Genomic DNA, 27,702 nt, shown 5'->3' with positions numbered 1-27,702 from the left:
GACTCACACACCACCGTTCATCAGATTTTGACCAATGAATTTGGGATGAGAAAAATCTGTGCATAAAATTGTTCCAAAAAACCTTGCACGGCAATTTCAACAAAAGAGTTTTTGGCCAGTAAAATCATTCCTGTGGCTCCTCAGTCTCCTTTTTCGCCTGACTAGAGTCCTTCTGACTTTTTTCTCTCCCCGAAGTTGAAAAATCACCTCAAGGGAACTCATTTTGGGACAGTCGAAAACATTCAAATAGCTTTAACCGACCAGCTGAAGGCTATTCCAGAATTCCAGCACTGCTATGAGGAGTGGAAGAACCATCTCCAGCGCTCTGTGGCTTCAGAAGGAAGTTATTTTTAGGAGGAAAATATAAAATTATAATTCTATTTGAATGAAACAATTTTTTTAAATAGTCTCATTCCTTAATTTACAAAAATGATTTAGATTCACTGTTTATTTAATGGAAAATTTTTATTAATTTATTTTGACTGATATAATTTTTATAAAATTTCAAAGTATCATAGCACAACACAGAGAGGGTGAAAAGGTATCTTCACCGAGGCGAAAGGGTTAACCACCCTGTGGGTCCTGGCTCATTTAGTACTGTGTATTTATGATTGGGATAGCCTTCATTTTCCGAACTGATAAACAGCATTCAATGTTACTTTATTCTTCAACTCAAAAAAGTATGGTGATGTATTCATATCAGATAACTGTCAGAGTTCTTCCTTTAAGTTCCACGCATTCAGAAATCGAGAAAACAAATATTTTAGTGAAAAAGCAACTTATCAAGAGTCAAATTTCAAGCATCAGAACCAGTGACACACACAGGTCTCGGCAAACTAATTCCAAAGCTTGGCAATTCTTATTTCATGCAACTCATCTCATTACTTAGAGGTGGTACATGTACTAATAATGACAACTTGATTATTTTCAAACATTTCCTTTAATATAAAGGGACAATAAATATCATTACATAAAATACATTTATTTACAGCACTTTTTTCTGAAACATGAATGACTTGAAATGTGCCTGTTGCACTGCCTAGAAGGCTTGAAATCTATTAAAAAGTCATTTAATGTAACAAAGTATTCTCTTGACTTTGTTAGTCAACACTCCAACTTTTTTAAAACTTGAGATTTGAACAAAAATAAATAACTACTCTCTAAGTACCTACCGTGTACATGAATGGGAAGCCTTCCATTCATATAAGTAATCAAGAGTGTTTCGGTCGAGTGGAAACATTCAAAATGTACACATTAATTGCACCTTTGGTCTGTCCCATGCACTTGGCATTGAAACATCAAATTCATATGAATTCATTCACTCTCACTCTCTCCACATGCCTTTGAAACAGATTGGGAGATATTATGAAAATGAATGCTATTTTATTCAAACTGAAATGTAACTGCCACCATCCAGATTACTTCTAAGTATCGTATAGTTTTATACCCTATCGGAACTCTTTTTCTACTCAAGTCACAGTGTGACTGTGAAATGAATCTGATGCAACCTCAGCACATATATATATATATATGTATATGATCACAAATAGAGTATTTTTCTTGTCAATCTGTATCAAGTCGCTGGAGTAAGAGTGACAAAACATGGAGCTATAAATAGTCACCCTGCTCACATATCAATTATGTCGAAAAACATTAATGTAGGCAACAGGAGTACATCACAAAGATATGTTATCACACTGGTATGAATTACTGGCTTAATAAAAATACAAAAAAAACAAAATTGAAATTAGGAGCTTTTTAAAAAGAAACTCGTAAAAATCTAAACAAAAAATTAAGAATTCAAATGACGTACATCGTTTGCCTCGTAGTAGCTTGCAATGCGAACATAATGTCACAACTGAGATACAAATGTGAATTCAAAAGGAATGCCGTTACTATGCAGAAATTTCCCTCGAGTCTGAGAGATCTCCTTTACTGTCCATACTCCTTCAATGGAGGGGACACTAACTCGACGTAGCGCGATGTCTTCACCTCTAACTTGTGTGGATCAGACTTAGAGACTTGCAGGACTGCATAGTCATCATTGACGAAGACTCTCCTGAATGGGTACGGGTCGGGAACCAGACGGAACAGCACTGGGCACACTGGAGGTCGATTTTTGGAGTCAGGGTCCTCCACGTCCCATATGTCAGTCATACTGCATCCACTTCTGCAAGTCAATCACAAAGAAACGTAAATAAGAGAAATGATACCTGCCATTCCCAGCACTCCAATGCCTGTTGAAATGACCTTTGGCATGATAATCTCATCAATACCATGCATATCAATGATTCGAACCTCTAGCTAACTATGCTACAATTTTCAAAGTTTAAAAGTCTTCGCCTTGACCGGGATCAAGGTAAATGATTATCACACTTTGAAAATTGTTCCATTGTGATGCACATCGCAGATGAATCCATCAAAAAAAGTTATTTGTGGCATATCCCAAAGTTTCTTTAAATTACTCTCGCTACTGTTCAGCAATTCAATTTCCCATTGGCAAAGTCATAGAACACGAGCAAAATGAATTGAGAAGCTGTAAACACAAATAATGCAGTTAATTAAAAGAGCAAATGTATAAAGATTCAAAATTCACGAAACTCCTCCAAATGTGTATAGGATAAAGTGAAACCTTGAATTTCACAGACTTCGAATTCACACAAATCAATACATAAAATCTCAATTGTTCCTGTCATCATCAGGTACATTAATTTGTACCTGATAATCACGCTTGAGCGTTTCAACTAGTTGTGCGTGAATAAAGGACAGTGAAAAGATACATTGTATTCTTCATTCAATTAACATAAAATCTCATCACCTAATGGATATGACATGCTGTCATTTTTTATCTTTTTCAATGGAAATTTCTTTAGGAATTTTGGTGAAGGCCCCCTAAACATAATTCCAAAACTTGCCGAGAAATAAAAATATTCGTCACATGAACTGCGATAAAAGTATGTAGATATGTTGCTCAAGAATCTACCAGATGCACAAATTGCAAGTGCATTTATAGATTCGTGACCCAAGAAATACAAAAAAATCACACTTACTTGCTAGCACCAAAACACCAAGATTCTTCCAGCACCACATAATCAACTTTCATAAGGAGAAGCGTCTTGTACACAACAGGAATAGTCTTTCGACTGAAAACAGAGTAAACCTTCTTGGTTCTCTCCCTGAAATGAAAATAAAATAATACATTGATTACTACAGTCCCACATGAAGAAGAAAGAAAATTAGCTTGTATGAAATCTTGTACTTTCATAAATCTCAGCAACATATCAGGTTTATTTCCAAAAATAAATTACCTCTGCCATTACACTTTGATTTAACATCTTTTTTTTAAGGACTAACTAGACAGGCAAATAATATGATAAAGGGACTTGGTTTTGCTCTAATAAGGTCAAATTAAATTTTTGACAATTTGTTGTTTCGATGTTGAATTGACAGAATTAGAAGTTTTCGTCTCCTCCCCCTTCCTCCCTTTCTGAATGAAAATAGGGCAGGGAAAACTTAGGAGCTGCAATTACCTCAACCCAGCATCTTCATAGTGCGGGTGGTTGACAATGGGTCTTCCGGTGGACAGCAGGAGGTTGGCCATGACGGGCATGGGGCCAGCGAATGATGCCTGTGGGTGTGTCTCTGTGCGAACCCACTCAACCAGCTCCTCGAGTGGGACATTGCTGTACTCGCCTGGTGGCAAATAGGGTGAAATTGAAACTGTGGGGTAGGATTTGCATTACGAAATCTCAAAAGTGTTAATGCTTGGATCGGTCCTAATTTTTTTAATACTTCAATTGAAAAGATTTAAATTTATTACACTTCTACAGTCTCATCTCATGGGGTACTGACATTACCACAATGTGGAAAATACACAGATTGTTGGTTTTGTCTTAACTTGAATATGGCAGTTTCGTTTACTCAACAGGGAAAGATACTCTTAGCTGTCGAGGTGCGAGAGGGAATTAACACTGAAGAGAGAAAAATGGAGGGTTGCAGTAAACCTTAGAATTGAAATATTGATTATGATGATGATAAAAAATTGGATTCTTTTAATACAACTTTTAAAATGTAATTAGCTCTTTTTGTTTTGAAATATTCAACCAATTGAAGTTTACAGGAAATAGAAATTTTGAAAATTGAGAAAAATGTTTACTTGACACAGTATTGAACCCATTAGTTCAGGTGCTTCCTGTCCATTCTGACTGATGACAGGACATGTCCAAGGGGCTCTTACTTTTACTTTTTTCTGAGGAAAATTCTCAGTTCTCCTACAATCCAAACATGCCACTCTTGCCAAAAACCAAATGACCAAAGTGTATATGACACCAATGCCACCTGTGCACTTGGGGCTAGCAGGTAATCTTTCATCTGAATCCATTGATTAAAATCCCAAACCATTAACCGCTTCTGCCATCAAAGTCACAGCATATTCATCTCTAGTTATTCGATAGCAATTACTATGTGGCAGTTGCACATTTTCAAGTTTTGAAAACATGAATGACTTTCAAAGTCACTTTTGCTTTTTTAACTCACATTTCATTGACCATTTGAAGGTACTATAAGGATATTAGTGTAGGCTGAGAAAACATATTTCTCAGGCTTGAAGATAAATTTTTTTTTAAACTTAAAAGCAGAATTGAGAAGAAATGGTCGAGGGAGGAATTATTATGTATTTTAATCAGCATGAGGCTGCTCTGAGGAAAATACATCAATGAAAATATGATTATTGCATAGGGTAATCATCGTTTACAATATTAAGGCTCTTCAAATTTTTGCATTTAATAGAGGCTGTACAAACTTAACTACATGAATTAATGCGATGTACAACAAGTATGACGACAATGAAATACTGTAATTATTTTTATGATTTTGAGCAGATCACTGATGAAATTCAGTTTTTTTCACTTGCATCAATACCATTATCCTATTCATTGTCCCATTTTAAATGTCTCCTATTCATTTTCCAATCTCTGTAATGCATAATACACAGCCGACAACATTCTTGATTTTTACCCCATCATGTTATCTTTTTACAGCGATTGATTTGTTCAATAATTCAAGTCTAAATTACTTTAGTAACATTACATTATTAGTTCTTGCTGGAATTCATCATTTAAGTCATTCGTAATATATTTGGACCCTGCTTTAAATTTATTGTTTGACTGAGTTTATCCAAGAATGCCAAGAATCTTCCTCTTTTAACTTCCATCTTCTACTAACTTCCTGGGATATGTCAGTCGGCTGTAAGGTAGTTTAGTCAGTGAATGCAAAGTAATAAATATGTACGAGGTTACACTCAAAAGATAGCACAAACCTAGTCCTACTTCATTTGCATAAAGGCTTTTGAAAAGAACTTTAAAACTATATCAATGTAAAAGGTTTCTTCACTACCACAATCTCAATGAAGTTTCAATGAGCCAATGAAGTTTCTGTGTGCCAACTAATTACAAAGAATGCTGAAAAAATATAAATCAGATTTCAATCTAGGGTCCACCTTCACCCATTGATCCAAAATTATTCCCAAATCATCAACTGAATGATTAGGGATTACATTTAATCACCTCACTATGACTATATCTTAATTTCCCATCCAACTATACTAATTTTTCATGATTTATCATATCAATTCCTGGTTTTCTGGGAAGTTTTTTTTCACCATCAGCATGACAGTGGATAGTTCTTCTGTTGTGTTTGCACCGCATAAGCAAAGGTCAAATTGGGTTGTGTTGTTGAACTGCATCTGTACTGTACAAAACTGTGAGTGACTATATCATTTTCTGATTCATGGACGGTAAGAGCTTTTGAGAGAATGCTTAGCAATAGAATAAAATTGGAATTAGTTGCTCTTTGAAACATGAGTATAATTAATTAGCATGCTTACCAATAATATTCCTTTGTTCAGCAATATTCTTGATCCCTTGAGCACTCATGCCACTCATCAAAACAGCTATCAGTGCCCAGTGGACCTCAACGTTTCGAATGCACGGCCAATACTGAAATTAAAAAAGAAAGTGTCACATTCCATCACAACTATTAACTTCATCAATCATTAAATGAAACAGTTTCTGGCGTCACTTGGTGGAAATTCTTCATATTGAAATTAAATTTAAAATACTTGGCCTTTCCACATAAACCACTTTTATTACTCATTACCTCGAGTTCTGAAAACCAACAAAATGGAACCGAGGTCCTATTCCATTATTCCATGCACACAGTATTCAGGCGACCAACGGCCTGCTTTGAGCACTCTAATTTGTTCAAAGTAAACGTGCCGGCCCACCAAGGCACTCGGTGAAGAGGACCAAAGAAGGATAACGGAGCCTTGCGGACCCCACCGGCAGGACGTCCGGACCGGCCAGTTGAGCACCGACAAGCGGCGAACCGACCGTCCGAGACACACCTCCAACTACGAGCTTTTAATTCCAGCTCCAATAGCGTATATTAAAGTTGTTGCGGTTAAAAAGCTCGTAGTCGGAGGTGTGTCTCGGATGGTCGGTTCGCCGCTTGTCGGTGCTCAACTGGCCGGTCCGGACGTCCTGCCGGTGGGGTCCGCGAGGCTCCGTTATCCTTCTTTGGTCCTCTTCACCGAGTGCCTTGGTGGGCCGGCACGTTTACTTTGAACAAATTAGAGTGCTCAAAGCAGGCCGTTGGTCGCCTGAATACTGTGTGCATGGAATAATGGAATAGGACCTCGGTTCCATTTTGTTGGTTTTCAGAACTCGAGGTAATGAGTAATAAAAGTGGTTTATGTGGAAAGGCGAAGTATTTTAAATTTAATTTCATCAATCATTGTTAAATAAAACAATTTTGGGCTTCAGATTAGTGCATTTTTAAGACATTTTCATTACTAAAAGAGAGTAATGGCGTGACAGTTTTTCAGGACATAAAAAAATGGAATAAAAGATGTTAGCGACAGGAGATTTCCTTCAATCTTCCAAAGTTTTCCTTCTGTCCAGGTTGTTCCCAATAATTTTCCTGGACTTCTATTTCATGAGCATTATCTCAATCTGCATGTTATGTTTACCAGTCTCTTAATTTTAATTTTTTTTCTTGAAAAATGTATTGTATTACTCTGATTATCTAGCCAAACAAGGAACTCACAATTTTTCTGTCAGATTAAAATATAAACCACACAAGTAAAATATGAATGACCTTTTTACTGTGATAACTTTGTGCTAACATATTAATCATCATTTTGACGAGGGCGGTCCCAGAAAAACCTGACCTAACAAAGGAAACAAAAAAATTTTGGAAAAAAATGTATGTAACTTTCAACATTATCTCCTTCCAGCTCTGTACACATTTTCCAGCAATGTTAAATAAGTTTGACACCCTTTTTATAATAAGAACTGTCTTGATCCTCAAAATAGCTATTACCTGCCGACATCACTTCTTCACGGTTGGTAAATCTTTGACCACCGAGCCATTTTTTCAAGTTTGCGAACAGAAAATAATCTGAGCTGGCTAAATCTTGTGAATAGGGTGCACAAGGTAGCAATTCAAACCTTTAATTCATTAATTTTGGCCATCGCAATAACGGATTTGTGAGCTGGTGCATTTTCTTGATGAAACAGCACTTTCTTCTCAGCCCAATGCGGCCGCTACTGCTTGATTTCTTCGCTCAAACATTGCAATAAGTTCGCATAATACTTACTGTTGATAGTTTTTCCTTTTTCAAGATAGCCAATGAAAATTATCCCATGTGTATCCCAAAAAATCGCCGCCATGACCTTGCCTGCAGATGAAACGGTCTTCGCCTTCTTTGGAGGCAGTTCTCCCTTATGAATCCATTTTTTTGATTGTTCTTTAATCTCGGGTGTCAAGTAATGGACCCATGTTTCATCCATGGTTATGAAACGGCACAAAAATTCGGCTTTATTGCTGCGAAACTTGGCTAAACACTCAATTGAAAAAAAAAGTCTTCATGAAACTTTTTAAAATGCCTACTATGTCTGCAAGCTCACTAACTTTCAGTCGACGATCATCCAGTATCACTTCGTGGATTTTCTTCATCATTTCGTCACCTCGTTTGGCCGACCAATGCGATGCTTGTCTTGATAGCTTGTACAGCCTTGTTTAAACTCTGCTACCTAATATTTTACTGTCGTAAACAAAGAAGCAGACTCACCCAGAGTAGAATCCAGTTCAGCTTTTATATTGGTGGGGTTGAGGCCTTTCAAATAAAAGTATTGTGTCACATAATGATGATCAATATTCTCCATTTTCACAAATTCACTGAAAACGTTCACTATTCATGGCTGCTAAACAAATATTAAACAACCTGGCATCTTCAAAATTGAAACATATGGTTTATAGATTGCCTACTTTCTAATACAGTGATATTTTTCAAACAACTACCGCCATCTTTAGGTCAGGCCGGGTACTTATGGGACCACCATCGTAAAATGTTTATCAGGAGTATCTTTCGTGAATCATAGGTGTTTCCAAGTTTAATAAGGAAGTTGAATTAGATATGGCAAAGCATTGTTTTTCTGATCTGAATTGAAGCTTTTCACTAATAGAGTGCAACTACGAGGGTCATCCGGAAAGTAGTACCCGTTCGTGCCGCATGAAGTGCTGACGACGCGAGTAGCCGCTGGACGAGGTCAGATAGCTTCAGTGGCTTGTCTGCCTTCTCTGAGCCAAGTTGCGTGACGCTAGCATTGCCTGTGTTGTTTCTGTGATTGTTTACAATGTTTAAAAAAATTGAGAACGCCGCCAGTTGTGAAGTGAGGGCAGTGATTAAATTCCTCAATGCAAGAAACGTTCGCCCATGTGATATTCATCGCCAATTAAAGGAGGTGTATGGAGACAATGTAATGGACGAGTCGTCTGTTCGGCGGTGGTGTCGCAACTTCAACATGGGGAGGGGGAACACACACGACGATGAGCGTTCGGAGAGACCGTCTGTCATTACAGACCAACTGGTGAGCTCAGTTGACGAATTCGTGAGGAACGATCGGCGCGTCACAATTGATGACATCTGTGAGCATTTTCCCAATGTTTCTCGAACAATTGTTCATGAAATTGTTAAACACCATCTGCATTATGCAAAAATTTGTGCAAGATGGGTCCCTCGCGTATCTCAATGAGCTGGCGGCGAAGGACTATGCAGCAGGAATACAGAAACTTGTCACACGTTATGACAAATGCCTTAATTTGCTTGGAGATTATGTTGAGAAGTAGTTTAAAGTATCCTCTTTCAAATAAAATTTTTTATGTTTGTTAATATTTACTTTTGTCTTTTTATTTCACGAACGGGTACTACTTTCCGGATGACCCTCGTATATAACTGGTACTGATTGAATTACTACAAAAAGAAATTAAATGGACAAAAAAAGAAAAGTCATAAATTGGAAAACGAAGGGGAACATGAACAAGGATTCTCCTCTTTTCACCCAACGTATGCATGATAAAGCAAAATTATGATTTCCTCGATGCTATTATTTTTTTCTTTATCAAAAGATGTAAAATGTTCTCATTATTCACAAATGAGAATTAAATAATGATTCTACTTCAATATATACCCAATATGTGCTTACAAATATAGGGGACCTAAACTTCTTGCTTATATCACCGTTAAAGTTCTGATTTTATATATATACAGGTATATAAATATCCATGTATGTATATATATATATATATATATATATATATATATATACATATATATGTGTGTGTTAGTTAACATAATATAACAACATGTTGTATTTTTTGCACACGTTAATGTATTCCTGCGGCAATGATTCTTTATGAGGAGAAAGAAAGGCATTTCTGAGATTCACACTCAATGCTTTATGAAGGAACATAGTTTCAATAGAGTTAATAATAAAATACCTACAGTCAACACAAAGTGCCGTTGCACTACACTTCGTGTCGACTAAGGTTTTTTTTATTTTAACTTCAAAAACACATATATCAGAAATCGTTTCGTGCATGAGGCTATAGTTTAACAGAGTGTCTGTCCTAAATGAGGGTTGTTGCAAAGGAAATTTTATGGAATTCTGGGTAGGGTGGTTTCATGGCTTGGTTGACATGGTATGACTTCATCCAATTCAATTTCATAAAGTCTACATGGTTGACTAGAAATTACATTTTTTCTTGGATTGAAGATAGGGAGAACATTTGTAAAACATGCAACAAAAGGTACGAAACCTTCACCCACCCTAAGTACATTATTATTTGCATTTTAGCAGTTAAATTATATTTTTTGGACGGGAACAGCCTACACAACCATACAATGATACATAAGTATACATGCACATGATAAATTTCTTAGCACTCTTAATGTCCATCAGCTTTAGAGTCATAGTATTGACTTAAATGCTTTAATGTGCACTCTTTTTCAAAATATTCGCCAAGGTAATGATGTCGAAGCGACATGCAACAAACCTTTCTTGAGGCAAGAAGGGAAGTCATGAGGCAGAGGTGAGGGGTGAAGAAAAGTTTCAACCTCATGACCATCAGGGCCATCACCGCAAAGACACACAGCTGACAGAGGTTGTACACGACATCAGGTTCCCAGATCTCGGACCATTTATACCTAGAGTGCAACATTCATACATATGCAATAGTAATTAAATTAATGCCAAATGAAAATAGATACTACATACATGTAAATGAGCAAAATATTTTGATGTGACCACTAGATAAATTTATCCAAGTACATAGGCCTGCACATTCACATGCCCCCCTGCCACACACCTTTTTGGTGGCTTGCAGGGTATTGATGTAGATGTAGATAGATACCTTGGGGCATAGGTTCTCTAGAATTGAGTAACTTTAACCTCAAACTTGATTTAAACTCCTTTGATCCATTTCAAAGTAATGAGTGCAATTTAATATACCAGACAACTTCTTCAAGAAAAAAGAAAATTACAATTCTTTTTTCAAAAGGAAACATGCCTAGGTGTTACCAGAAAAAATTCCAAATGCCAAAAGTGACAACAATATCAAATAGTCTTTGTTCTTTTAAATAGTTTCAATATTTTAAGAAAATATCTGTGAATAAGAAAAGAGAGAGTTAGAGAAATATTAATACAATTTGCAACCCCTTTGTCTATCAGAGTTTTGCATTTATACTTACAATGATTTTAAGCAACAATCACTTTTTTCCAAGTTTACAGATAAAATGCATTATGCATTACATTGAAATTTACGCAGTGTAAGAGCCAATTCTACGTAAGTGTTTAGTTGACACTGAGGAAGGATTAATTCAGGAGAAATGCATTTGGCTTCATGCAGTCGTTCAGGGTATTGATAGTTGACGCTAAAATCTATGATAAATTAAACTAAACAAAAACATTACTTCTATCGGTGCCCTTTCCTCTCCAAAGTCACTTTGTATATTAATCTGTCATGAAATTTGTTCATTAAGAAGCTGGAAATGATTTGTCACAAGTAAGTAACGTAATGAACTGAGTTCATAGGACTACAAAATCCAAACTGAGAAGGGGAAACTGTTTTTGATCTGTATTTAAAATTGTCCCTTGAATCTACATTATTTTAACTTGTAACACAAGTCTTCAAATTGGAAATTTTTTCACAAAGAGCTATCCATGCTGAAGATATTGAAAGAAGTTGCTTACCTTTTGCGTTCACTTCGAGTTTTGGCAAAAGTAAGGCGAAGTCCTCGGACAATGATGCCCACAGCAGAGAGGAAGGCAGCTGGAAGCAATAACGTCCACATGATCTTCTCTATTGTATCGAATCCCAAGAAGTCGAACTCGGGCGAGCAAGTGTAAAGCATCGTGTGGAAATTTTTGAAAGTAGTGAACTTGGAGCGGAGAAGGTCAAATATATGCGCCTGTTGTCAAAAGAAAAACACAAAAGCTATAGTGACAGAAGAATTAATCCCTTGAGAACCCTTGTAAGAGTAAAGATATTGCTTATCTGACCAAGAACATTCTTTGGTGACTGCAGTTTTACATTATTGCACCCTTAGGCTCTTAATAAATGTTTTCATAATTGTCTTGATTTTTTTAATCTCAAGACCTTAAGCATACATGCATAATTAAATTTTTTGCTCCTATTTGTAGCTACGAGGTCTGTCCCAAAAGTAGTAGGACTGAGTTGATTGCAAAAGATATTATTGCCAGAATTGATGCATTCACTCAAAAGTCTTTGAAGTAGCACCCTTGTGCATCCACACACCCCTGTCAGCAGGTTTTCCATGCCTCGTACGCCTTATGGAAGGTGGTGCCCAGAATACTGCTAAGCTCCCTCGTCATTGGCCTGTTTTACCACTTCCGCCAAGCCATGGTGATGTCCTTTCAGCTCGGATTTGAGGCAGGGGAAGAGGAAGAAGTTTGGTGAGGCTATGTCAGGGTGGCAGTGGCATGGTCAAGATGCTCTTGGCAGATCTGTGCGCGAGTTTCCTTTTGTTCGTCCGAGATCACTTGCAGCACCAACTTTGCACACACCTTTCTCATGCAAATGTTTTCGATCACAAGTCAATGCACATCCCTTTTAGAGGTACCAAGTTTATGAGAAACCTTGTAAACACTTAATCTGTGAACCCTATCCAACAAAGCCTTCAGTCTTGCAAGATATTCATCACTCTTTGAGGTTGAAGAGTGTCCTGAACATTCGGCATCTTCAATATCTTCTCTACCCTCCCAAAACAACTTGTGCCACTCAAAAACAACCCCTTGAGCATGCGATAAGTCTCTTTCCTGGTTTTTCATCGTTTCACGCAAAATTTAATGGCATAACACTGATTCAATAAACAGTTCATGATGGAGCATGATGAACTCATGTTATAGAGATTTCACAAACGAATGATCTGCTCTCCGTAAAGGCTGGGAGCCAACTGCCATTGGCCTCCAGCCTTTCCTGAGGCTCCCCTCCCACAAACCCAGCCAGAAACATCCTAAACACACCTTAAACTGTAGAGTAGAAAGAGTTCATTGTAGTTTCAGATGTCAGATTGTTTCTAGTTACCCAAACCTTTGAATTGTAGTGATGTTCAGTCTGTGTTCATCCGAAGCCTACCTTAAACAGGAGACTAACAGTAATATTACAAAATTGATAGTAACATAGAGCACTGAATCAGCACCTTCTATGACACACTCATGTTTCTAGTATTTATTTCGCACGATAATACTTTCAAATATATTGAATAGGCCGGGGTAGACCAGAGGTAGCTTGTCTGCCGAGCCGAAGGTCGCTAGTTCGAGTCCCGTAACTGATGGAAATTTTTTGGCTTAGAAAAAATTTCCATCAGTTTCCACCAGTTTAAAGGTTTTTCAGAATGATGCAACCAAAAATTAACAGAAAAACCACAATAGTGGCACTTTGGAATGAGACAACGAGAAAAAGTAGACCCCTGAACCTATGGTGAAAGGCAACAATGTCACCATTCGGCACTGGTGGTGCAGACTGAGTAGGTTGGCCCGGTATCAGCTGCCACAGCTGCCGGCGAGAGTGGAAAGTTAAAAATGCATGGCATTGGACACTGTGATGTGTAAGGCAATGGGAAACCACCACATAATTCTCCCTAGAATATACAGCATCGTCTTGCATTCAAATATAGTACAATGGAAAGCTGTATGCCGCAGTAAACCAATTCTAGGATTAAGATTTTTAAAAATATTGAATAGCCTTTGAGCCCAAAAGTAGTTCCTGAATACAAAACCTCTTACTTACATCATCTTCAGTCCCCATTATTTTTGAAAGTCTATCCTTGGTGTAGAGTGCTGAAAATATTGTCGCTGGAAGTCCGACCAGCAGGCGAGTAATCATCATCTCAACAGACATCCTCTTTGGCTTGGCATTATCTTCAGGTTCGGGGGTTTGCGCATTCTGAGGAGACGTCTCAGAGCCCTCATGCTGAGCTGCTTTCAGCTTCTTGGCTTTCTGCTCGTAATGGAACTGAAGGCGCTCCGCTCCAACCGTGAAGATTAGAATTGGAGCGAGAAGGCAAACAAGAAATGAGAAGGCAAGCAACTCATTTCCACATAGGAGCGCAATCGAGTGCTGAATCCCAACCTTCAAAGGAACATAGTGGACAATGAAACACACAACACACCCCAATGATTAGGAGACAAATTGAAAAGGGAATATCATTTTATATTTTTGCAATGAGAAAAACATTGATTTCGTTACACAAAGTTTGTTGTACTTACGGCCATTCCCAAGGTGTAGACAAGAATATGGTGGTGATTAATTATTCCGACAAGGTACATGATGAATAGGATAATAGCCTGTGTAGTCAGGACAAACTGAGCAAACTGCCATGTTATCAAACAAGCGACAGTAGACACTGCTATAGTAATGATCTGAAAAGAACAGATTGGATTATGGTGAAAATACCTTTTTTTTTTAATTTACATGTGCTACACTTCATTGAAACGATACTATTTTTCACCAAAATCGTATTTGAGATTTTGACATGCAATTTAGGTTATTGGCATGCAAATAGATTTTTTTTCAATTTATTTTTGTTTACGTGTGATTTTGTGGGTGGTATGATGCAGAAGATACCAAAGTTCTTAACATATTAAAAATTAATATTACAAATGAATTGCAAAATAATTGCTATGCATGCATAATATTATCAGTTAGGTTTGCTGCTGACCAAACTCTAGTTTGTCAGTCAGACAAGGGGTTGCAAGCATTGCTGAGTGAATAGGAAATTCTGTGCAATAGATACGGGATGAGAATCAATATAAATAAAACAAAGGCTATGCGAGTTTCCAGAAAGACAAAAGCTAAGTTTAACATTAAAATAGGAGGGCAAAAACTAGAGCATGTGGCACAATTTACGTATCTTGGAAGTGTTTTGGACCAAAACGGTCAAAGTAGTAGGGACGTAAGGTGAAGAATTGCGCCAGGCAAAGAGGCTTTCACAGGGAGGAGGGAGTGGATGGCAGGAACGTTAAGTAAGGATGTTAAGAAAAGGCTTGTGAAAACTTTGATTTGGAGCATTGTCATGTACGGCAAGGAAACATGGTCACTGAAGTAGGAGGATAGACTTAGATTGGAGGCTTTTGAAATGTGGGTGTGGAGAAGGTAAAATGGACGGAAGGGAAAACAAACAAAAAAGTGCTAGAGGGTGAGGTGAAGAGATTGTTGGGAGAAATCCTAAGGAGGCAGAAAAAATGGATGAAAAGCATAGTGATCAGCAATGGGACATTGAGGACTGTAATAGAGGGGAGAATGTTAGGCAAACAAGGAAAGGGCAAGAATAGAATAGTGATGTTGGACGGGATGAAGGGAGGAAGGAAGTACACAGTGATGAAGAGGGACTTATTGTAGAGTAGGATGCTGTATTCTGTTTAGTTAGGATTTATTCGGTAGTTGTGTCCATCCAAAACCTATCTTAAATGCTAGATTACCTTAAAAGATGCATAATATTGACGAGAAGGGGTTAGGTCTAAGGAGTTTGAGATGAAAACCATGAATCATTGTTAGGTGAAGACCAGTAGATTTTTTCCGAGCAAAAGACTCAGTTCCTCAAAGTAAGAATCAATGTTACACATATGATCTAACAAATGAATTTCACATAACACAATATAATTTGGGCTAAATTCGTAATACAAATACATACTGTACATCACCCACCAGATTTAATTTACATGTAAAATGGTTCAAGTTGTTAACTCTGTGCAAATATTTAACGCATCTTTGTGATAAATTCAGATCAATAGGTGAAAATTTTGCACTTCCTTTATTTAGCTGACCACGGTCTTTGTGCCTCCATCAAGACTAATCGTGCCAAAACCATGGTCAGCTAACTAAATGAGATGAAGTAATTTACCTATTGATTTTAATTTATCATAATGAATACTTTTTACATGTTAGTAATTCAATTGTAACTTAGGAGTGTCCAAATTTATCACTCACGTGCTTAACAGATGGCTCTGCATTATTCTTTAGGCATATGGTCACTTGAAGCATTTGCATGAGGAGCAATGGATAGCAGAAACTTTCTCTGAGGGGTGGAGTCCATTGAACTCTTGTGCACTGAAATGCAAGAATTAATACAGGAAATTCAAAAGAGAATATAACCATTTTTTATTATGACACTTCTGCTGTCTGTTTCAATGAATTACTATGTGAAACAACCAAAGGTTTCGGTTATTCACAACAAATATGATTCACCACATTTCAAGTCAGAAGCCATCCTTCTTTTTTTTCAAAAAAGAATAATTCAATGTTTAACTTTGACGTTCAACTTTCTGATTTAAGCGTTTGTGAATGACTAGCACAATTTGTGTGCAATAAATTATTTTATGAAGGATTACAAAAAGCATGAATTTTGTGGAAAAATAATTCCTCTTAACCAGGATTCAAATCCCAATCCCTTGATGTTTAGCTTAAGCCAGTTAAGCTACAGATGTGTCCTCTTATGCTCTGGAACTTTGGAAGTTTTCAATGATTTTCAGACTTTGAAACTGTATCATTGTCGTGTGCATTTAGTAGATGACTCCACTATAAGTCACTGTTGTGGCATCTCCCGTCACTTATTAGAATTTATTGAGGGATGAAATACATACGAAAGCATAATTGGCACATTATTTTTATTGAAAGCACAAAATTAGTGACATTATCAGTACACCAAGTAGTCAAGGAGAGTAAACAAAAGATTGGTTGCTTTTCTTCGTAATGAGGGGCATCGTTAGCTCTAGATTTCTTACTGACCATGCAAAGTATATTTTAACCTTAGACTCTGATTAATGAGATTTGTTTTTTTCTTTGAAACTTAATGTAGTGAATTATAGAAATTGGAGTATTTGCCAGAGAGACTAGTGGAGAAGATAATAAAGATTGAAGAAGAGAAGCAAACCAATCTTCAGATTGAAAATGATCAATGACAATCTAATTAAAGAAAGTAGACTAGCTCAGGTTCTGGAAATTAATTTTATCTAAGGATTGGCCACAAGGAATAGACAAGTCAATGAGCAGCTTTTCAGTTGGATATTATGTCTCATTAAGTGTTTATTTCCCAATGTTTTAACTAGTCTTTTCTCAAATTAAAACTCAATTTACGAGTTTTAACGTTTGTAAAAATGTTGGTTGTTTTGGATGTTCAAAACCCTGTTTTGAACATTCAGAAAAATGAATCATAAATACGAATCACATTCTTACCTCGCCATGGTTGTAAAAGTAGCACACCACTGCCAGAAAACCTCCCAATATAGAATCGCTGAAAATGCAAAAATATCAATTTTTATCAAACAATTTAACAATTGGAAATTTTTATTGAAAAAGAATACATTACATAATTCTTAAAACAAAAGGATTGGGCGGACGAGATTGAAGTTGATGAAACAAGAATGAATTATAATTGAAATGAACATTGTTGATAAAAAAAATCAATTATTATGCAGAAGTAAATTGGCTTTACACATTAGTGAACAATAAATGGGGTCCTCACATAGAATAGAGTCACTATTTTTACCTCAGGTGAACACCAAAGATGAAGAGTGTAGCAACACAAAGCCCAGCCATGAACCACACACCAGTGAGATAGAAGTATGCCGGGTCACCCATCCCCTCACAACTAAGTACCGGTGGTAGACCACCACCTCTCTCGACTTGCCAACACTGCTTGTTCTCTATGCCAAGGGAAGTGCACAAGTGATCAAATCCTCGATAAAGAAATCCCAGAAAGAGCTGAAACAGGAAACAGAATTTAATTAGCACCCAATCATGCAAGATTCGGTGAATCACAAAGAATGAAAAATAATTAGGTACAGTAGAAAGCAACCACACCAACACGTTAAGAGAAGAAAATCATTGAACTTAATGCACATAATTTACAGTTTTAGTTATTTCAGGTAAGAAAATAAGCATACATTGGTGACTTTTGAGGAGAGGGTTGGGAGAAGAATGGCATAAACACAACACATGGAAATGAAAGCAAAATGATGAAGCTCTAGGCATGGTAGGGGAAGAGAGAGGGTTGTTGATAGAAATTGGAAGAAGGCAGGACAAATGGATGCAGGATATACACTGAGACGCAATGGGATGTTGAAGACTGATAAATAGAGGGAAGAATGCTGGGAAGGCAAGGTAGAAAACATTTAGAACTTAAGATTGAGTTGTACCCAGTATGGATTTAAAGGATATATTGTGTTATGTTTGTAAGGGCTCAGGAATACAGTAGTAATGTGTAATTTCTGGATTCATCAAAAACTTAACACCAACCCAAGTAGTCCACTGTTTTAGAATAAAACATTTCCATGGATGTGAAAGTTGGATGTTGAAAGCTATGAACGCAACCCAAAGTATAGAACCCACGTCCATCTTCAAAAATATGATTATATTGAAAAATTAATATGTAATATGTGTATATTTATACACACTACAGATTTCATTTTAAACTTTTAATCACTAGAAAATAAACAGATATCGGAATCATATTAATACATGCTTATAACACGAACCATCAAATTTAATAATTATAACCATTAAATGAACAGAAATAGTAAAATAAATATATACGTATACACGGGGGACTTTACGTATATATTAGTTTTGAAATCACCAAAACGTCCAGAGGAGCAGAGAAAAGAAGATAGGAGGCAATGGGAATGTGGTTCTTCTGATGGATTGATAAAAATAAAATAATTAAGGCACAAATTAAGAATCACTCTTAATATGAGACAATGAGAAAAGCATATGGAGGACACCATTAGACAGATGAAACTGATTGGATATGCTCTGAAGCACAATACCTCACTGCAGATCACCTACGGATGACACACAGAAAAGGGAGGAATGAGAGAGAAAGGCCAAGGATGAACTTGAAGAACTAATTACTAGATTGTTGATCACAAAAAAAACTAAAGTTATATGAGGGTAGCTACATACAAAAGAATGTACTCCATGAATGAGCAGTTGTGCTCTTTGGGGAATATGGGGACCTGTTCTTCAGTTAGGAGACCAAAAAAATTAGTCAAATTTCTACAAGATGCCAATGACTTGGAGGAGGGGTTAGCACTACTCCATATGAGTTAAGGTAAAGACCATAAGTTTTAAAAACCTCAACATTCTAATATTCATCTTTCTCAGACCCACAGTAGCATACTTTGATGACTGTATTACAGCGATGTTAAAGGTGTCAGGAAACCATAATATATTCTAAAGAGAAGTATGCACCAATCAATGAAGGGAGATGTGGGTATCATGCTAGCTATAAGATTGTACACAATGAGTAAAATTCAATAGAAAAGTACGTGCTAATCAACATATAAACCAAAAACACAGTAATCAACCCGAAGGTCGGTTTGGTAGGTGATGGTAGAGTTCACCCAGTACTAAGCTCTATACGGCATGCGAAAATTCACACATCAGGGTAGGGGAGCCAGTTCCCTTCCCTGTGCTGGTTATGGTTTCCCAGGAAGACATGGTACCCGAAAAATCACATTGCTTGGGTGGAGCTGCGGGTGCCCAGAGTGCCCTGCCTGGGAATCGAACCCAGGACCTCCGGTCAGTAGTCGAATGATCTATCCACTGGACTAACGCGACCCACACACACACATATATATTATATAAACTTTATAGATAAATATTGTAATGGAAATTCATGATAAATATATCCTAGAAGTAAACTAGTCCTCTGCTCCAGTTCCAGCTACTAAGAAGAAGGAGATATCAGCTAGGTGCAAACATTTTGATGTTACAACCTTAAAAGTTATATCAATATGAAGCTTGGAGAGAGTGAATAGCCCAGTAGACGGTGAAGTTGCAAAGAATGAGTGGGTCCAGATATTTTTGGAATAAGCAACATTAAACAGCCTGCGAAGGGAGATGTGGCATGCTAGCTACAAGAATGTAAACAGCAAGTAAAATTCATAATGTTTTAAGGCATAATAGAAATCCAAGTTATGGTTCTCCCTGAAGTACTTCAATGTTTGAGATAAACCATAAAATGAAGCCCACCTATTCCATTGTTTAAAATAGATTTTCCTACTTGTGACAGATTATGAAGGCGAAAAAGTCTATGATATTTTGTGGTGGAAAATAACGAAAAAGGGGAAGAAAGTCTAATACTCTAAGAACACAAGAATATTGCAGGCTAGTATAAGTCATGAAGGGATTCTAAAAGAATAAATATCAAGTCATGTCACGAACAAAAGTCTCAAACTTATTAAAGACAGATATGGATTCTACTTATGCATGTACTTTACACCTCATTGAATAACATAAAGCGTATAATGATATACATGAAAGTAAAAAATTACAAAGATATATCGAAGGTAGCCGATAGAAGTATCAAATGAGATCAAAACACCCCAAAGATTTATAGCAGCTATTTGTAATGGTTCACAGTGCCAAAACAAGCTAGTCAGTCCATCAAACTGAGAACTGTAACCTAGGTAATATGACACGGAAATGAATTCTACCTTGAGGACAGCCGCTATGATTAATATAATTCTGGTAGCCTTCTAAATAGCTGAAGTATTTAATGCATATAGTTACCCCCATCAAGTTATGTTAAATATGAATGAAAATTTACTTACCTCAGGGTGTATATTAAATCTCTTCAAGGTGTTGATGACAAGAGGATATTCGGTCACATTATTATTTATAATGGAGTATAAACCATCGAAAATAGTCGGCGCTTCTACGATGGTCTTGTAGTAGAAGTAATAAAGTCCCTGCAACATAAAATTATTTAAGGGTCACTATTTGAATCAATTAAATTTTTTGGAAGTTTTTCTATTAAAAATAAGCAATAGTATTCAATGAGATATTTTTGCGAGTGAAAACACAGACCATTTCCGTTCTAAAAGTCATCTCCCTTTCCAGTGTGGATAAATGCGAAAAATGCCGGTCATTTTCAAACATAGTGGATACATGGTAAATACTCAAACAAGAAAACCCGAAAGCTGAAATGAAATATTTAAGGATCAACCAATATATTCCAATCAAGTCAATCCAAGCGAAACAGGGATTTTCATTAATTAAAATAGAAAATGAAGCTAATGGCAATATGTTTGCTGTCTATGCAGCTGGTCGAAATGAATGCTTCTGAGGTAGATCAAGCTTAACGTACCGCAGAGAAAATATTTGAGAAAGAGAAACGTAATTGTATATAATGTATTAATGGACAATATATTACCTAGGAAAACAATAGCTAGAGAATAATAAACGCTTCTTTCCGGATTCGATACGGCCTGTCTTTCACCCTCCGGTTTCTTCTTGGTCGAGTTGACATTTTTAGAGTTTTTTTCTTTTTTCACCATGGCGCCAACTACTTTCTTTTTCTCAGCATTGTTAGTTATTTTCACAACCATCTTAAAATTCTCCGTTCATTCATTTTTCAACTGAACAACATCGGCGGAGCCGCACTCAACAACACGTTTGTTTCCTCGAGACCAATAGTGACATCTGTAGGTTGTCCGGTAAACTGAGTTCAATCTTGCTTTTGGGCGGGACCTTGCTTGCAAGTTTGAATACACTTTCGGGGGTGTAGCGTATTAAAGGGTAGATTTCTCCAATGTGCTTGCGGTGGTTACATTGCTATAATTTTACATAACCACTCATTACGTAATGCCATCTGTCTACATTTCATGGTCAATTTCAAATGATGATTTTTATCAATTAGTCAATATTTATGAAACTGTGCTGCTGAGGTTTAAGATTTACATCCTTCATATTAGTATGTTTTGGTATGTTATTTCTTCTAGATTAATGACATAAGACGAATGAGAAATAAATTATGAATTAAAATCGTTACGAAGAGTGACCATCAATTTTATTTTGTTTACTTCAAAGTAAAATTCTTTGAAACAATTTTACTCTCCAATGTTATTTTATAGCCATCAAAAACCTTAGGGTCCAAAATATTTTCAGATAGACATCTTCAATGAATATTATATCTCGCATTGTTTTTCAGCCCAGTAACCTGATGGTGACATTCCTCGTTATTTTACTAAAAATATGTTTCTTCGATAAATGAATTAATCCCTTCAAATGTGTTTCCCAAAGTTGAGACCTAGGCTAAATCGCTCTCTTCCACCCGGAAAAACGTGGGATGTTTCATAATTATTATTATCTCTAACATTTTCAATGCTGCTTGACCCTTAACTCAACGACATTCGTTTTTTTAGTTTACAAAAACATAGCGTAACGATTGATTTTAGTGATTGCAGTCTACACTTGCATTTCGTTATATAATATATAATATTCTTGCGTCCCTTCGTTGCGTTTTCCATGAGACGTAACTAAATCGCTTTTTCGAACCTGAAAACGATATTTTTGATCAGTTTTAACGAATTCATTGGACCTGGGCTCATATAATTAATCTATGTTCGATCATATATGATATTATGCCCTTGACGACGAATACCTTTCTTGTTTGCGAACCAAGTCAATATTTTTCATCTTGGCGTGACATAGCCTTTGACTTCGCAATGCTTTACTAACATCCGCGTTGTACCCTCTAGATTCCGCGGTGTTTTTTATAAATTTACTGGAAATGAACTTATTGCTTTGCTGAGCGCGTGTTCTCAAGGAAGTGATTCCACGTATCCTCAGTAATCCGGTAATTGCTATCTTTCTTATAATTTGCAATTTGACTCTGTAGCACGCATTTTAGGCCATTATATATGTAATTCACCTTCTTCGAACCAGTAAAGTTTTCTTTTAGGATTCATACTTCGGACCTCATGTAGCGAAAACTAATTCCTTCTATAGTTTCTACAGTTAAAACTTTTTCGGGTATGCTCGTTGCTAACAAATCAATAATATTTTCGCCCCTACTTGGTGAAGTGACAAGTTGATGCATGGAGTCAACGTAAAGGAATTCAATGGCGACTCGCAGGTATCTTTTATCTATACTCCCCGTTTTAAAACTATACAGGGTCGAACCCAAAAGTGGTAGGACTGATTTTTTTACAAGAATTTTATTGACGATATACTTACATCCACTTAATAATCTTCAAAGTTTGCTCCTTGAGCTGCTACACACTTAGTATAACGTTGCTCCCATTCCCCGTACGCCAGCTGGAAATTTTCTTTGGGGATGCCGTTGATGGCCCTCGTCGAAGCCTCTTGAACGGCCTTTATCGAGTCAAAACGTCGTCCCTTGAGCTGTCTTTTCATCAGGGGGAAGAAGAAGAAGTCCGGTGGTGCCAGATCGGGAGAATAGGGCGGGTGCGGCAACGTGGCAACGCCGTATTTGGCCGTTGCCTGTTGGTCGACACTCAGAATTTTCGGCACCATCTTGGCGCACACCTTGCGCATGGCCAAATCCTGTGAAATAATGCGTTGGACGTTGAATGCAGATAGACCCAACTGGTCTGCAATTTCTTCACTGGTTAAGCGTCGGTCTGTATGTGATCCAATCGAAAGATGGAACATTAAAATTTCCAGCAATAAATGATAACGCGATCGTTGCGTAGCGATGATAAACCTTTGATTTGCTCATCAAATTCTAGAATTAAATTATCTTTGTCGTCCGGCGACCTGTAAAATGCACATACTTAGTTTCTTTCTTACTTTTGCCTCGAAACGGAGTCCACTCCATTTATATAGTAGTTATTCTTCTTGGGGGCATAGTTCTCGCCATATAGTCCTCTTCGTATTCTTCTGTTACATATTTCCTCGTCCGTCGCTCTCCTCAATTTCCCTCTTTCACTCTTCTCGAGTAAATTATCCCTCACAGTGTCCATCCCAGCTCCCTGACGCTCAGGTTTCCCTCATGAAGAAAGAGGCGACGTTTATGCCTATCCTGACGCGCTCAATTTCGTCACTTCTGCTACATAGGCGGCCCATTTTATACTTTTCATATACTCTGCACGACCAACAACCTATCTGCTGGAAAACGCAATTATTTTGATCTTTTTCCTTCATACCACCGTCTTTTGCGAGAGTTCTGTCAAGGTGTATAAAATCGACAGCTTTTTTAATTTTTAAACTGGTAAAAATAGCAGAATTTGAAACTGTCCTGAAAACAACAGGGGAAGTTAAATAGATACACCCGTTTGAAGGTAAGCTTTGGACGGTCTCTGATAAATATCATGCCATACTGTCCAAACTGTCTGCTTTGATATCAAAACTTTCATGGGGTACAACACAAGCAGAATCTGTGGGCCTGTCTTTAAAGCAGCAAGGGCTCATTAGACTGGTTGTAAGATAATGTTATGATAAAAGAAAAAGAGAGGTGTATTGCTTCCCTTTCGTTAAGCCACATTGGGAATACGCGGTACGTATGTAGGATCCATGGAAGAGAATGTTAATTTCAAGATTTATACAAATATCTTACATTTGGTTTTGAGAAAATCCCCTATATTTGCTAATGATTGCTATGATAAGAGAGAAAGTGTGACGGGTATTCTGGAGGGATTAGTATTGGAAGTCTCGGCATTCTCGAAGAGAGCAGGCAATTGACATAACGTCAAATTACACAGATAGATTGGACCACCTGGAGGTAAGAAGAGTAACAGAGAACTGCACAGACAGATTAAAGCACCCGATCTTCCCTTGCACGATACACGCAAACAATTCAAAATCGAACCCAAGTGCCAGACTACTGGCGCTTACAGATTTGGGCACATACACAAATCATAGTATATACAGTCATGTGCACCAATTATGCTATATATAAAGGTATGCGTGTGTGCTCAAGTGTTTTTGTATATTTTCTAATATGCATTCAAGTGTATAAATGGATTAATATTTCTGCATGAATGACTTGTGCTCTAACACCCCCCGCCACACGCCCTTGCGGCGGTTCGCAGGATCTCATATATACTTTTGCAGATGTACAACAAATCAGGTAGACTTCCTCCCTCTTTAACTTCTGCCTGCCTCCGTGTAGTCCATAAAGCATAAAAGGCTTGTATAACAGGTTTTGGAAAAATATATTTAATTCAGATATTGCTGCAATGCCTCAAAATTCTTCAAAGTACATCCCTTGAGCGTCGACACACTTTTGTAAGCGGTTTTTACACAACTCACAGGCTCCGTTGTAGGCGGATTTCAGAGGGTCCTTTAGGGTACGCGGGAAAGCTTCTTTGACGGCACTTAGGGTCCCATGGTGGTGTCTTTTGAGGGAGAATTTCACTTTTCGGAATAGGAAATAGTCTGCTGGTGCCAAGTCAGACCTGTAAGAGGGTTGGGGAATCGTCGCGATGGCGTTTTTCGTCAGGTAGTCGGTTAGCGTGGAGCCTCAAGCGCTCAAGACCTTCGGGACGAGTTGAGCGCAGTTCTTTCGTATCGCCGAATTTTTATTGATAATGGTGTGCACTGTCAATTTATAAATGCCAATATGATCTGCGATCATGCGCACACTTAACCGACGGTTTGAATTCGTCTCTTCGCGCACACGTTGTCGTCGGTTGTTGACGTCGACGGCCGTTTGACGCGGGGCTCGTCCTCCACACTCTCTCGGCCATCTTTGAAAATCTTGCTCCCCTTAAAAACTGCAGTTTGTGACATACTTACATTCTTGAGCAATTGACGAATCATTCCCAAAGTCTCCATACCCGATTTCCCCGGTAAACCACAAAATTTGATGGCGTGTCGCTGTTCTACCGTTCGTTGCATTTTGCGCTTGCACCGAGTCACTCGACAGGGGTCCACTAAAAAAACGACATAGCCTGTGCGAACGCTCGCAGGCGCTTGGCGCGTGTTGAAGGTCAGACCCCCCACCACCGAGCCTGCGCGGTGCGAGCTCTCTGTGACGTGCAGTCCAATCAGGGAAAATTGTTTCCGATACTTTTTTTACAAACCATGTATTCTGACGTTCGTCCTCTCATCACGGCTGCTGACCCCTTTCTTTTCCCATCCATTTTTTTCTGACTTCTTCGTCTTTTCCTCCTTAACTTCCCTTTCCTTCTTTCGCCATATTAAAAACTTCGTTAGTCTTACTCTCTGTCATAACGTATTTTCTCCAATGAAGAACACAATGTATCTTTCCACTGTCCTGATACATTGTGAACTTCATTTAATAAGCATGAACTCCCACAAAGTTGAACCGGGAACAATTGAGTATTTTCTCCATTTTTCTCCACATCGAACAAACCTCCAAAAAACTCATTCGCTTGCCTCGGAAAATCAGGTTTCGTATGCATTCAAGCTAAGCTCTATTGTATTAAAAAGCCTTTAATAATTTTTCCTTCCTCATCGTTCATATCGTCAATCACTAATTCCTTCTGCAAATTCTTCTTTCCCCGAACGCTAATCTTATCCTAAGAGAGTTAATGCGCCCACATTCCTCCATATCGATGCCCAAACATGTTATCTGCTCTAATTGGTAAAAAATAATGGATCATTGAACAAATTTTTAACGGTTAATTAGTAAACTAATAAAAATATTTATATTTTAAAAAGATTCTAAATGTCCCATAATATTTCTATAATTACTCGTCCACTGATTTTTATTCACGGAATATAACTCGGCGTAGCGCAATATTAACAGTCGAGCGGCATTGTGCCCACGATGATGTTGACATTCAGAATGGTATTTCGCAGAGGCAATTGGATTGGGAATGAATCCACTCAAAGTTCTCGAAAGTTCAGGGTCTTCGGTTGACCACGTTGCATGCTCGAAGGGTGTCTGGTTCTCTCCGATGTGCGAGATGAGATCGACGTAACATTTTTATTGAGCCAGTCAGTTATTAATCTCGCTCACTGAAGACTGCCCGGACCAGATCCACGTCCTGCGATGGACTTAAGAGGATTTGCTTCACTTGGAAGAAACCGAGGCAGGAGCGCAGGCGCCTCCTTACATCGTGATTCCTCCCAGGGCAAAGGCTCTTTGCTACAGATGTGAACGCCCCCATCCTTTTGTATATCTTACTAAGGAGAAGAACCCTTCGGAGAATGGACTAAGTTATAAGTAACCTGCTGCCTTTCATCCCTCAGAGGATACCATAATGGACAGCTTACCACTGCAATGCTCCTCCAGTAAGCCATTCTGGCAATGAAGCGATTGATGAGATTATCGCAACGAGAAAGGACGTCAAAATCTCCCAGTAATGCTGAAGGAGTTAAAAGTATTTTTCTCTCACATTCTGACTACATTCCCTGCGTTAGAACGGCCATGATTGTATATTCCCAAAAGCAATTTCTTGTTTTTATTTTCCAAAGAAATGACGTCGATTCCATTCTTCATTCCGAATTTACGGACGGGTAGTCTTTGGCGCGAGACATTCGGCTTTTGTATTTACGCTCAGCCCTATACTCTTAGAGTATTTAACCAATCCTAAAAGTCTGTGCCGTCGCACATACCGATACGTTATAGAGGAAGGTAATGCCCACTTTGTCCGAAAACGTTTCTACGTCTATACTCGCACCTTTTTTGAACATCCTCACTTATTTTCATGCTCAAAAAATATTTTACAATGCTCGCACTTTATTGTTTGTTTAATTACAAATACTACAGACACAATAAAAACAGACACGCAAAAAAGAAAAGAAACACATTTTCGAATTCAAGCCACCTTTCTCTAGGTAGGGAAGGAAGAAGTTCCTTCCTTCTCTTCATGAGAGTTTCTTTTCTTTTTTGCGTATTTCTTTATTTTTATTTTTTTGTTAGCTTGTGCTACCTCTATATGTCTTATATATATACACATATATATATATATATATATATATATATATATATATATATATATATATATATATACACACACACACACACACACACACGAGGGTCATCCGGAAAGTAGTACCCGTTCGTGAAATAAAGACACAAAAGTAAATATTAACAAACATAAAAAATTTTATTTGAAAGAGGAT

The 27,702-nt window shown here is 37.6% G+C and overlaps 1 protein-coding gene across 1 annotated transcript; it reads right to left on the bottom strand.

Moving 5' to 3' along the window:
- Positions 1-921: 921 nt before the first annotated feature.
- LOC139699865 (protein C-mannosyl-transferase DPY19L1) lies at positions 922-21,315 on the bottom strand. The gene is made up of 14 exons (XM_071598290.1): positions 21,077-21,315; positions 20,731-20,843; positions 20,475-20,612; positions 17,408-17,622; positions 17,095-17,152; positions 15,850-15,969; positions 14,130-14,282; positions 13,651-13,992; positions 11,592-11,809; positions 10,396-10,546; positions 5,885-5,996; positions 3,531-3,693; positions 3,051-3,176; positions 922-2,170 (listed from the first exon to the last, which is right to left on the bottom strand). Exons 1-14 carry the CDS (start codon positions 21,249-21,251, stop codon positions 1,933-1,935), a joined length of 2,322 nt encoding a protein of 773 aa, XP_071454391.1. The 5' UTR covers positions 21,252-21,315; the 3' UTR covers positions 922-1,932.
- Positions 21,316-27,702: the final 6,387 nt, after the last annotated feature.

This window comes from Hetaerina americana, unplaced genomic scaffold (assembly GCF_022747635.1).
Source record: "Hetaerina americana unplaced genomic scaffold, ioHetAmer1.1.p SCAF_95, whole genome shotgun sequence".
Classification (NCBI taxonomy): Eukaryota; Metazoa; Arthropoda; class Insecta; order Odonata; family Calopterygidae; genus Hetaerina; species Hetaerina americana.
This window is presented reverse-complemented; position numbering and strand designations above follow the sequence as displayed.

What these genes read in the sequence shown, in the direction of transcription:
- LOC139699865 (XM_071598290.1), bottom strand. Translation starts at nt 21,251, where the DNA reads ATGGTTGTGAAAATAACTAACAATGCTGAGAAAAAGAAAGTAGTTGGC. An exon ending in ATCTTTGGTGTTCACCTGAG is followed by an intron (nt 17,153 to 17,407) that starts GTAAAAATAGTG and finishes TTGCATTTTCAG; the next exon opens with CGATTCTATATTGGGAGGTT. An exon ending in CCCTTCTTGCCTCAAGAAAG is followed by an intron (nt 5,997 to 10,395) that starts GTTTGTTGCATG and finishes TTTTAATTTCAG; the next exon opens with TATTGGCCGTGCATTCGAAA.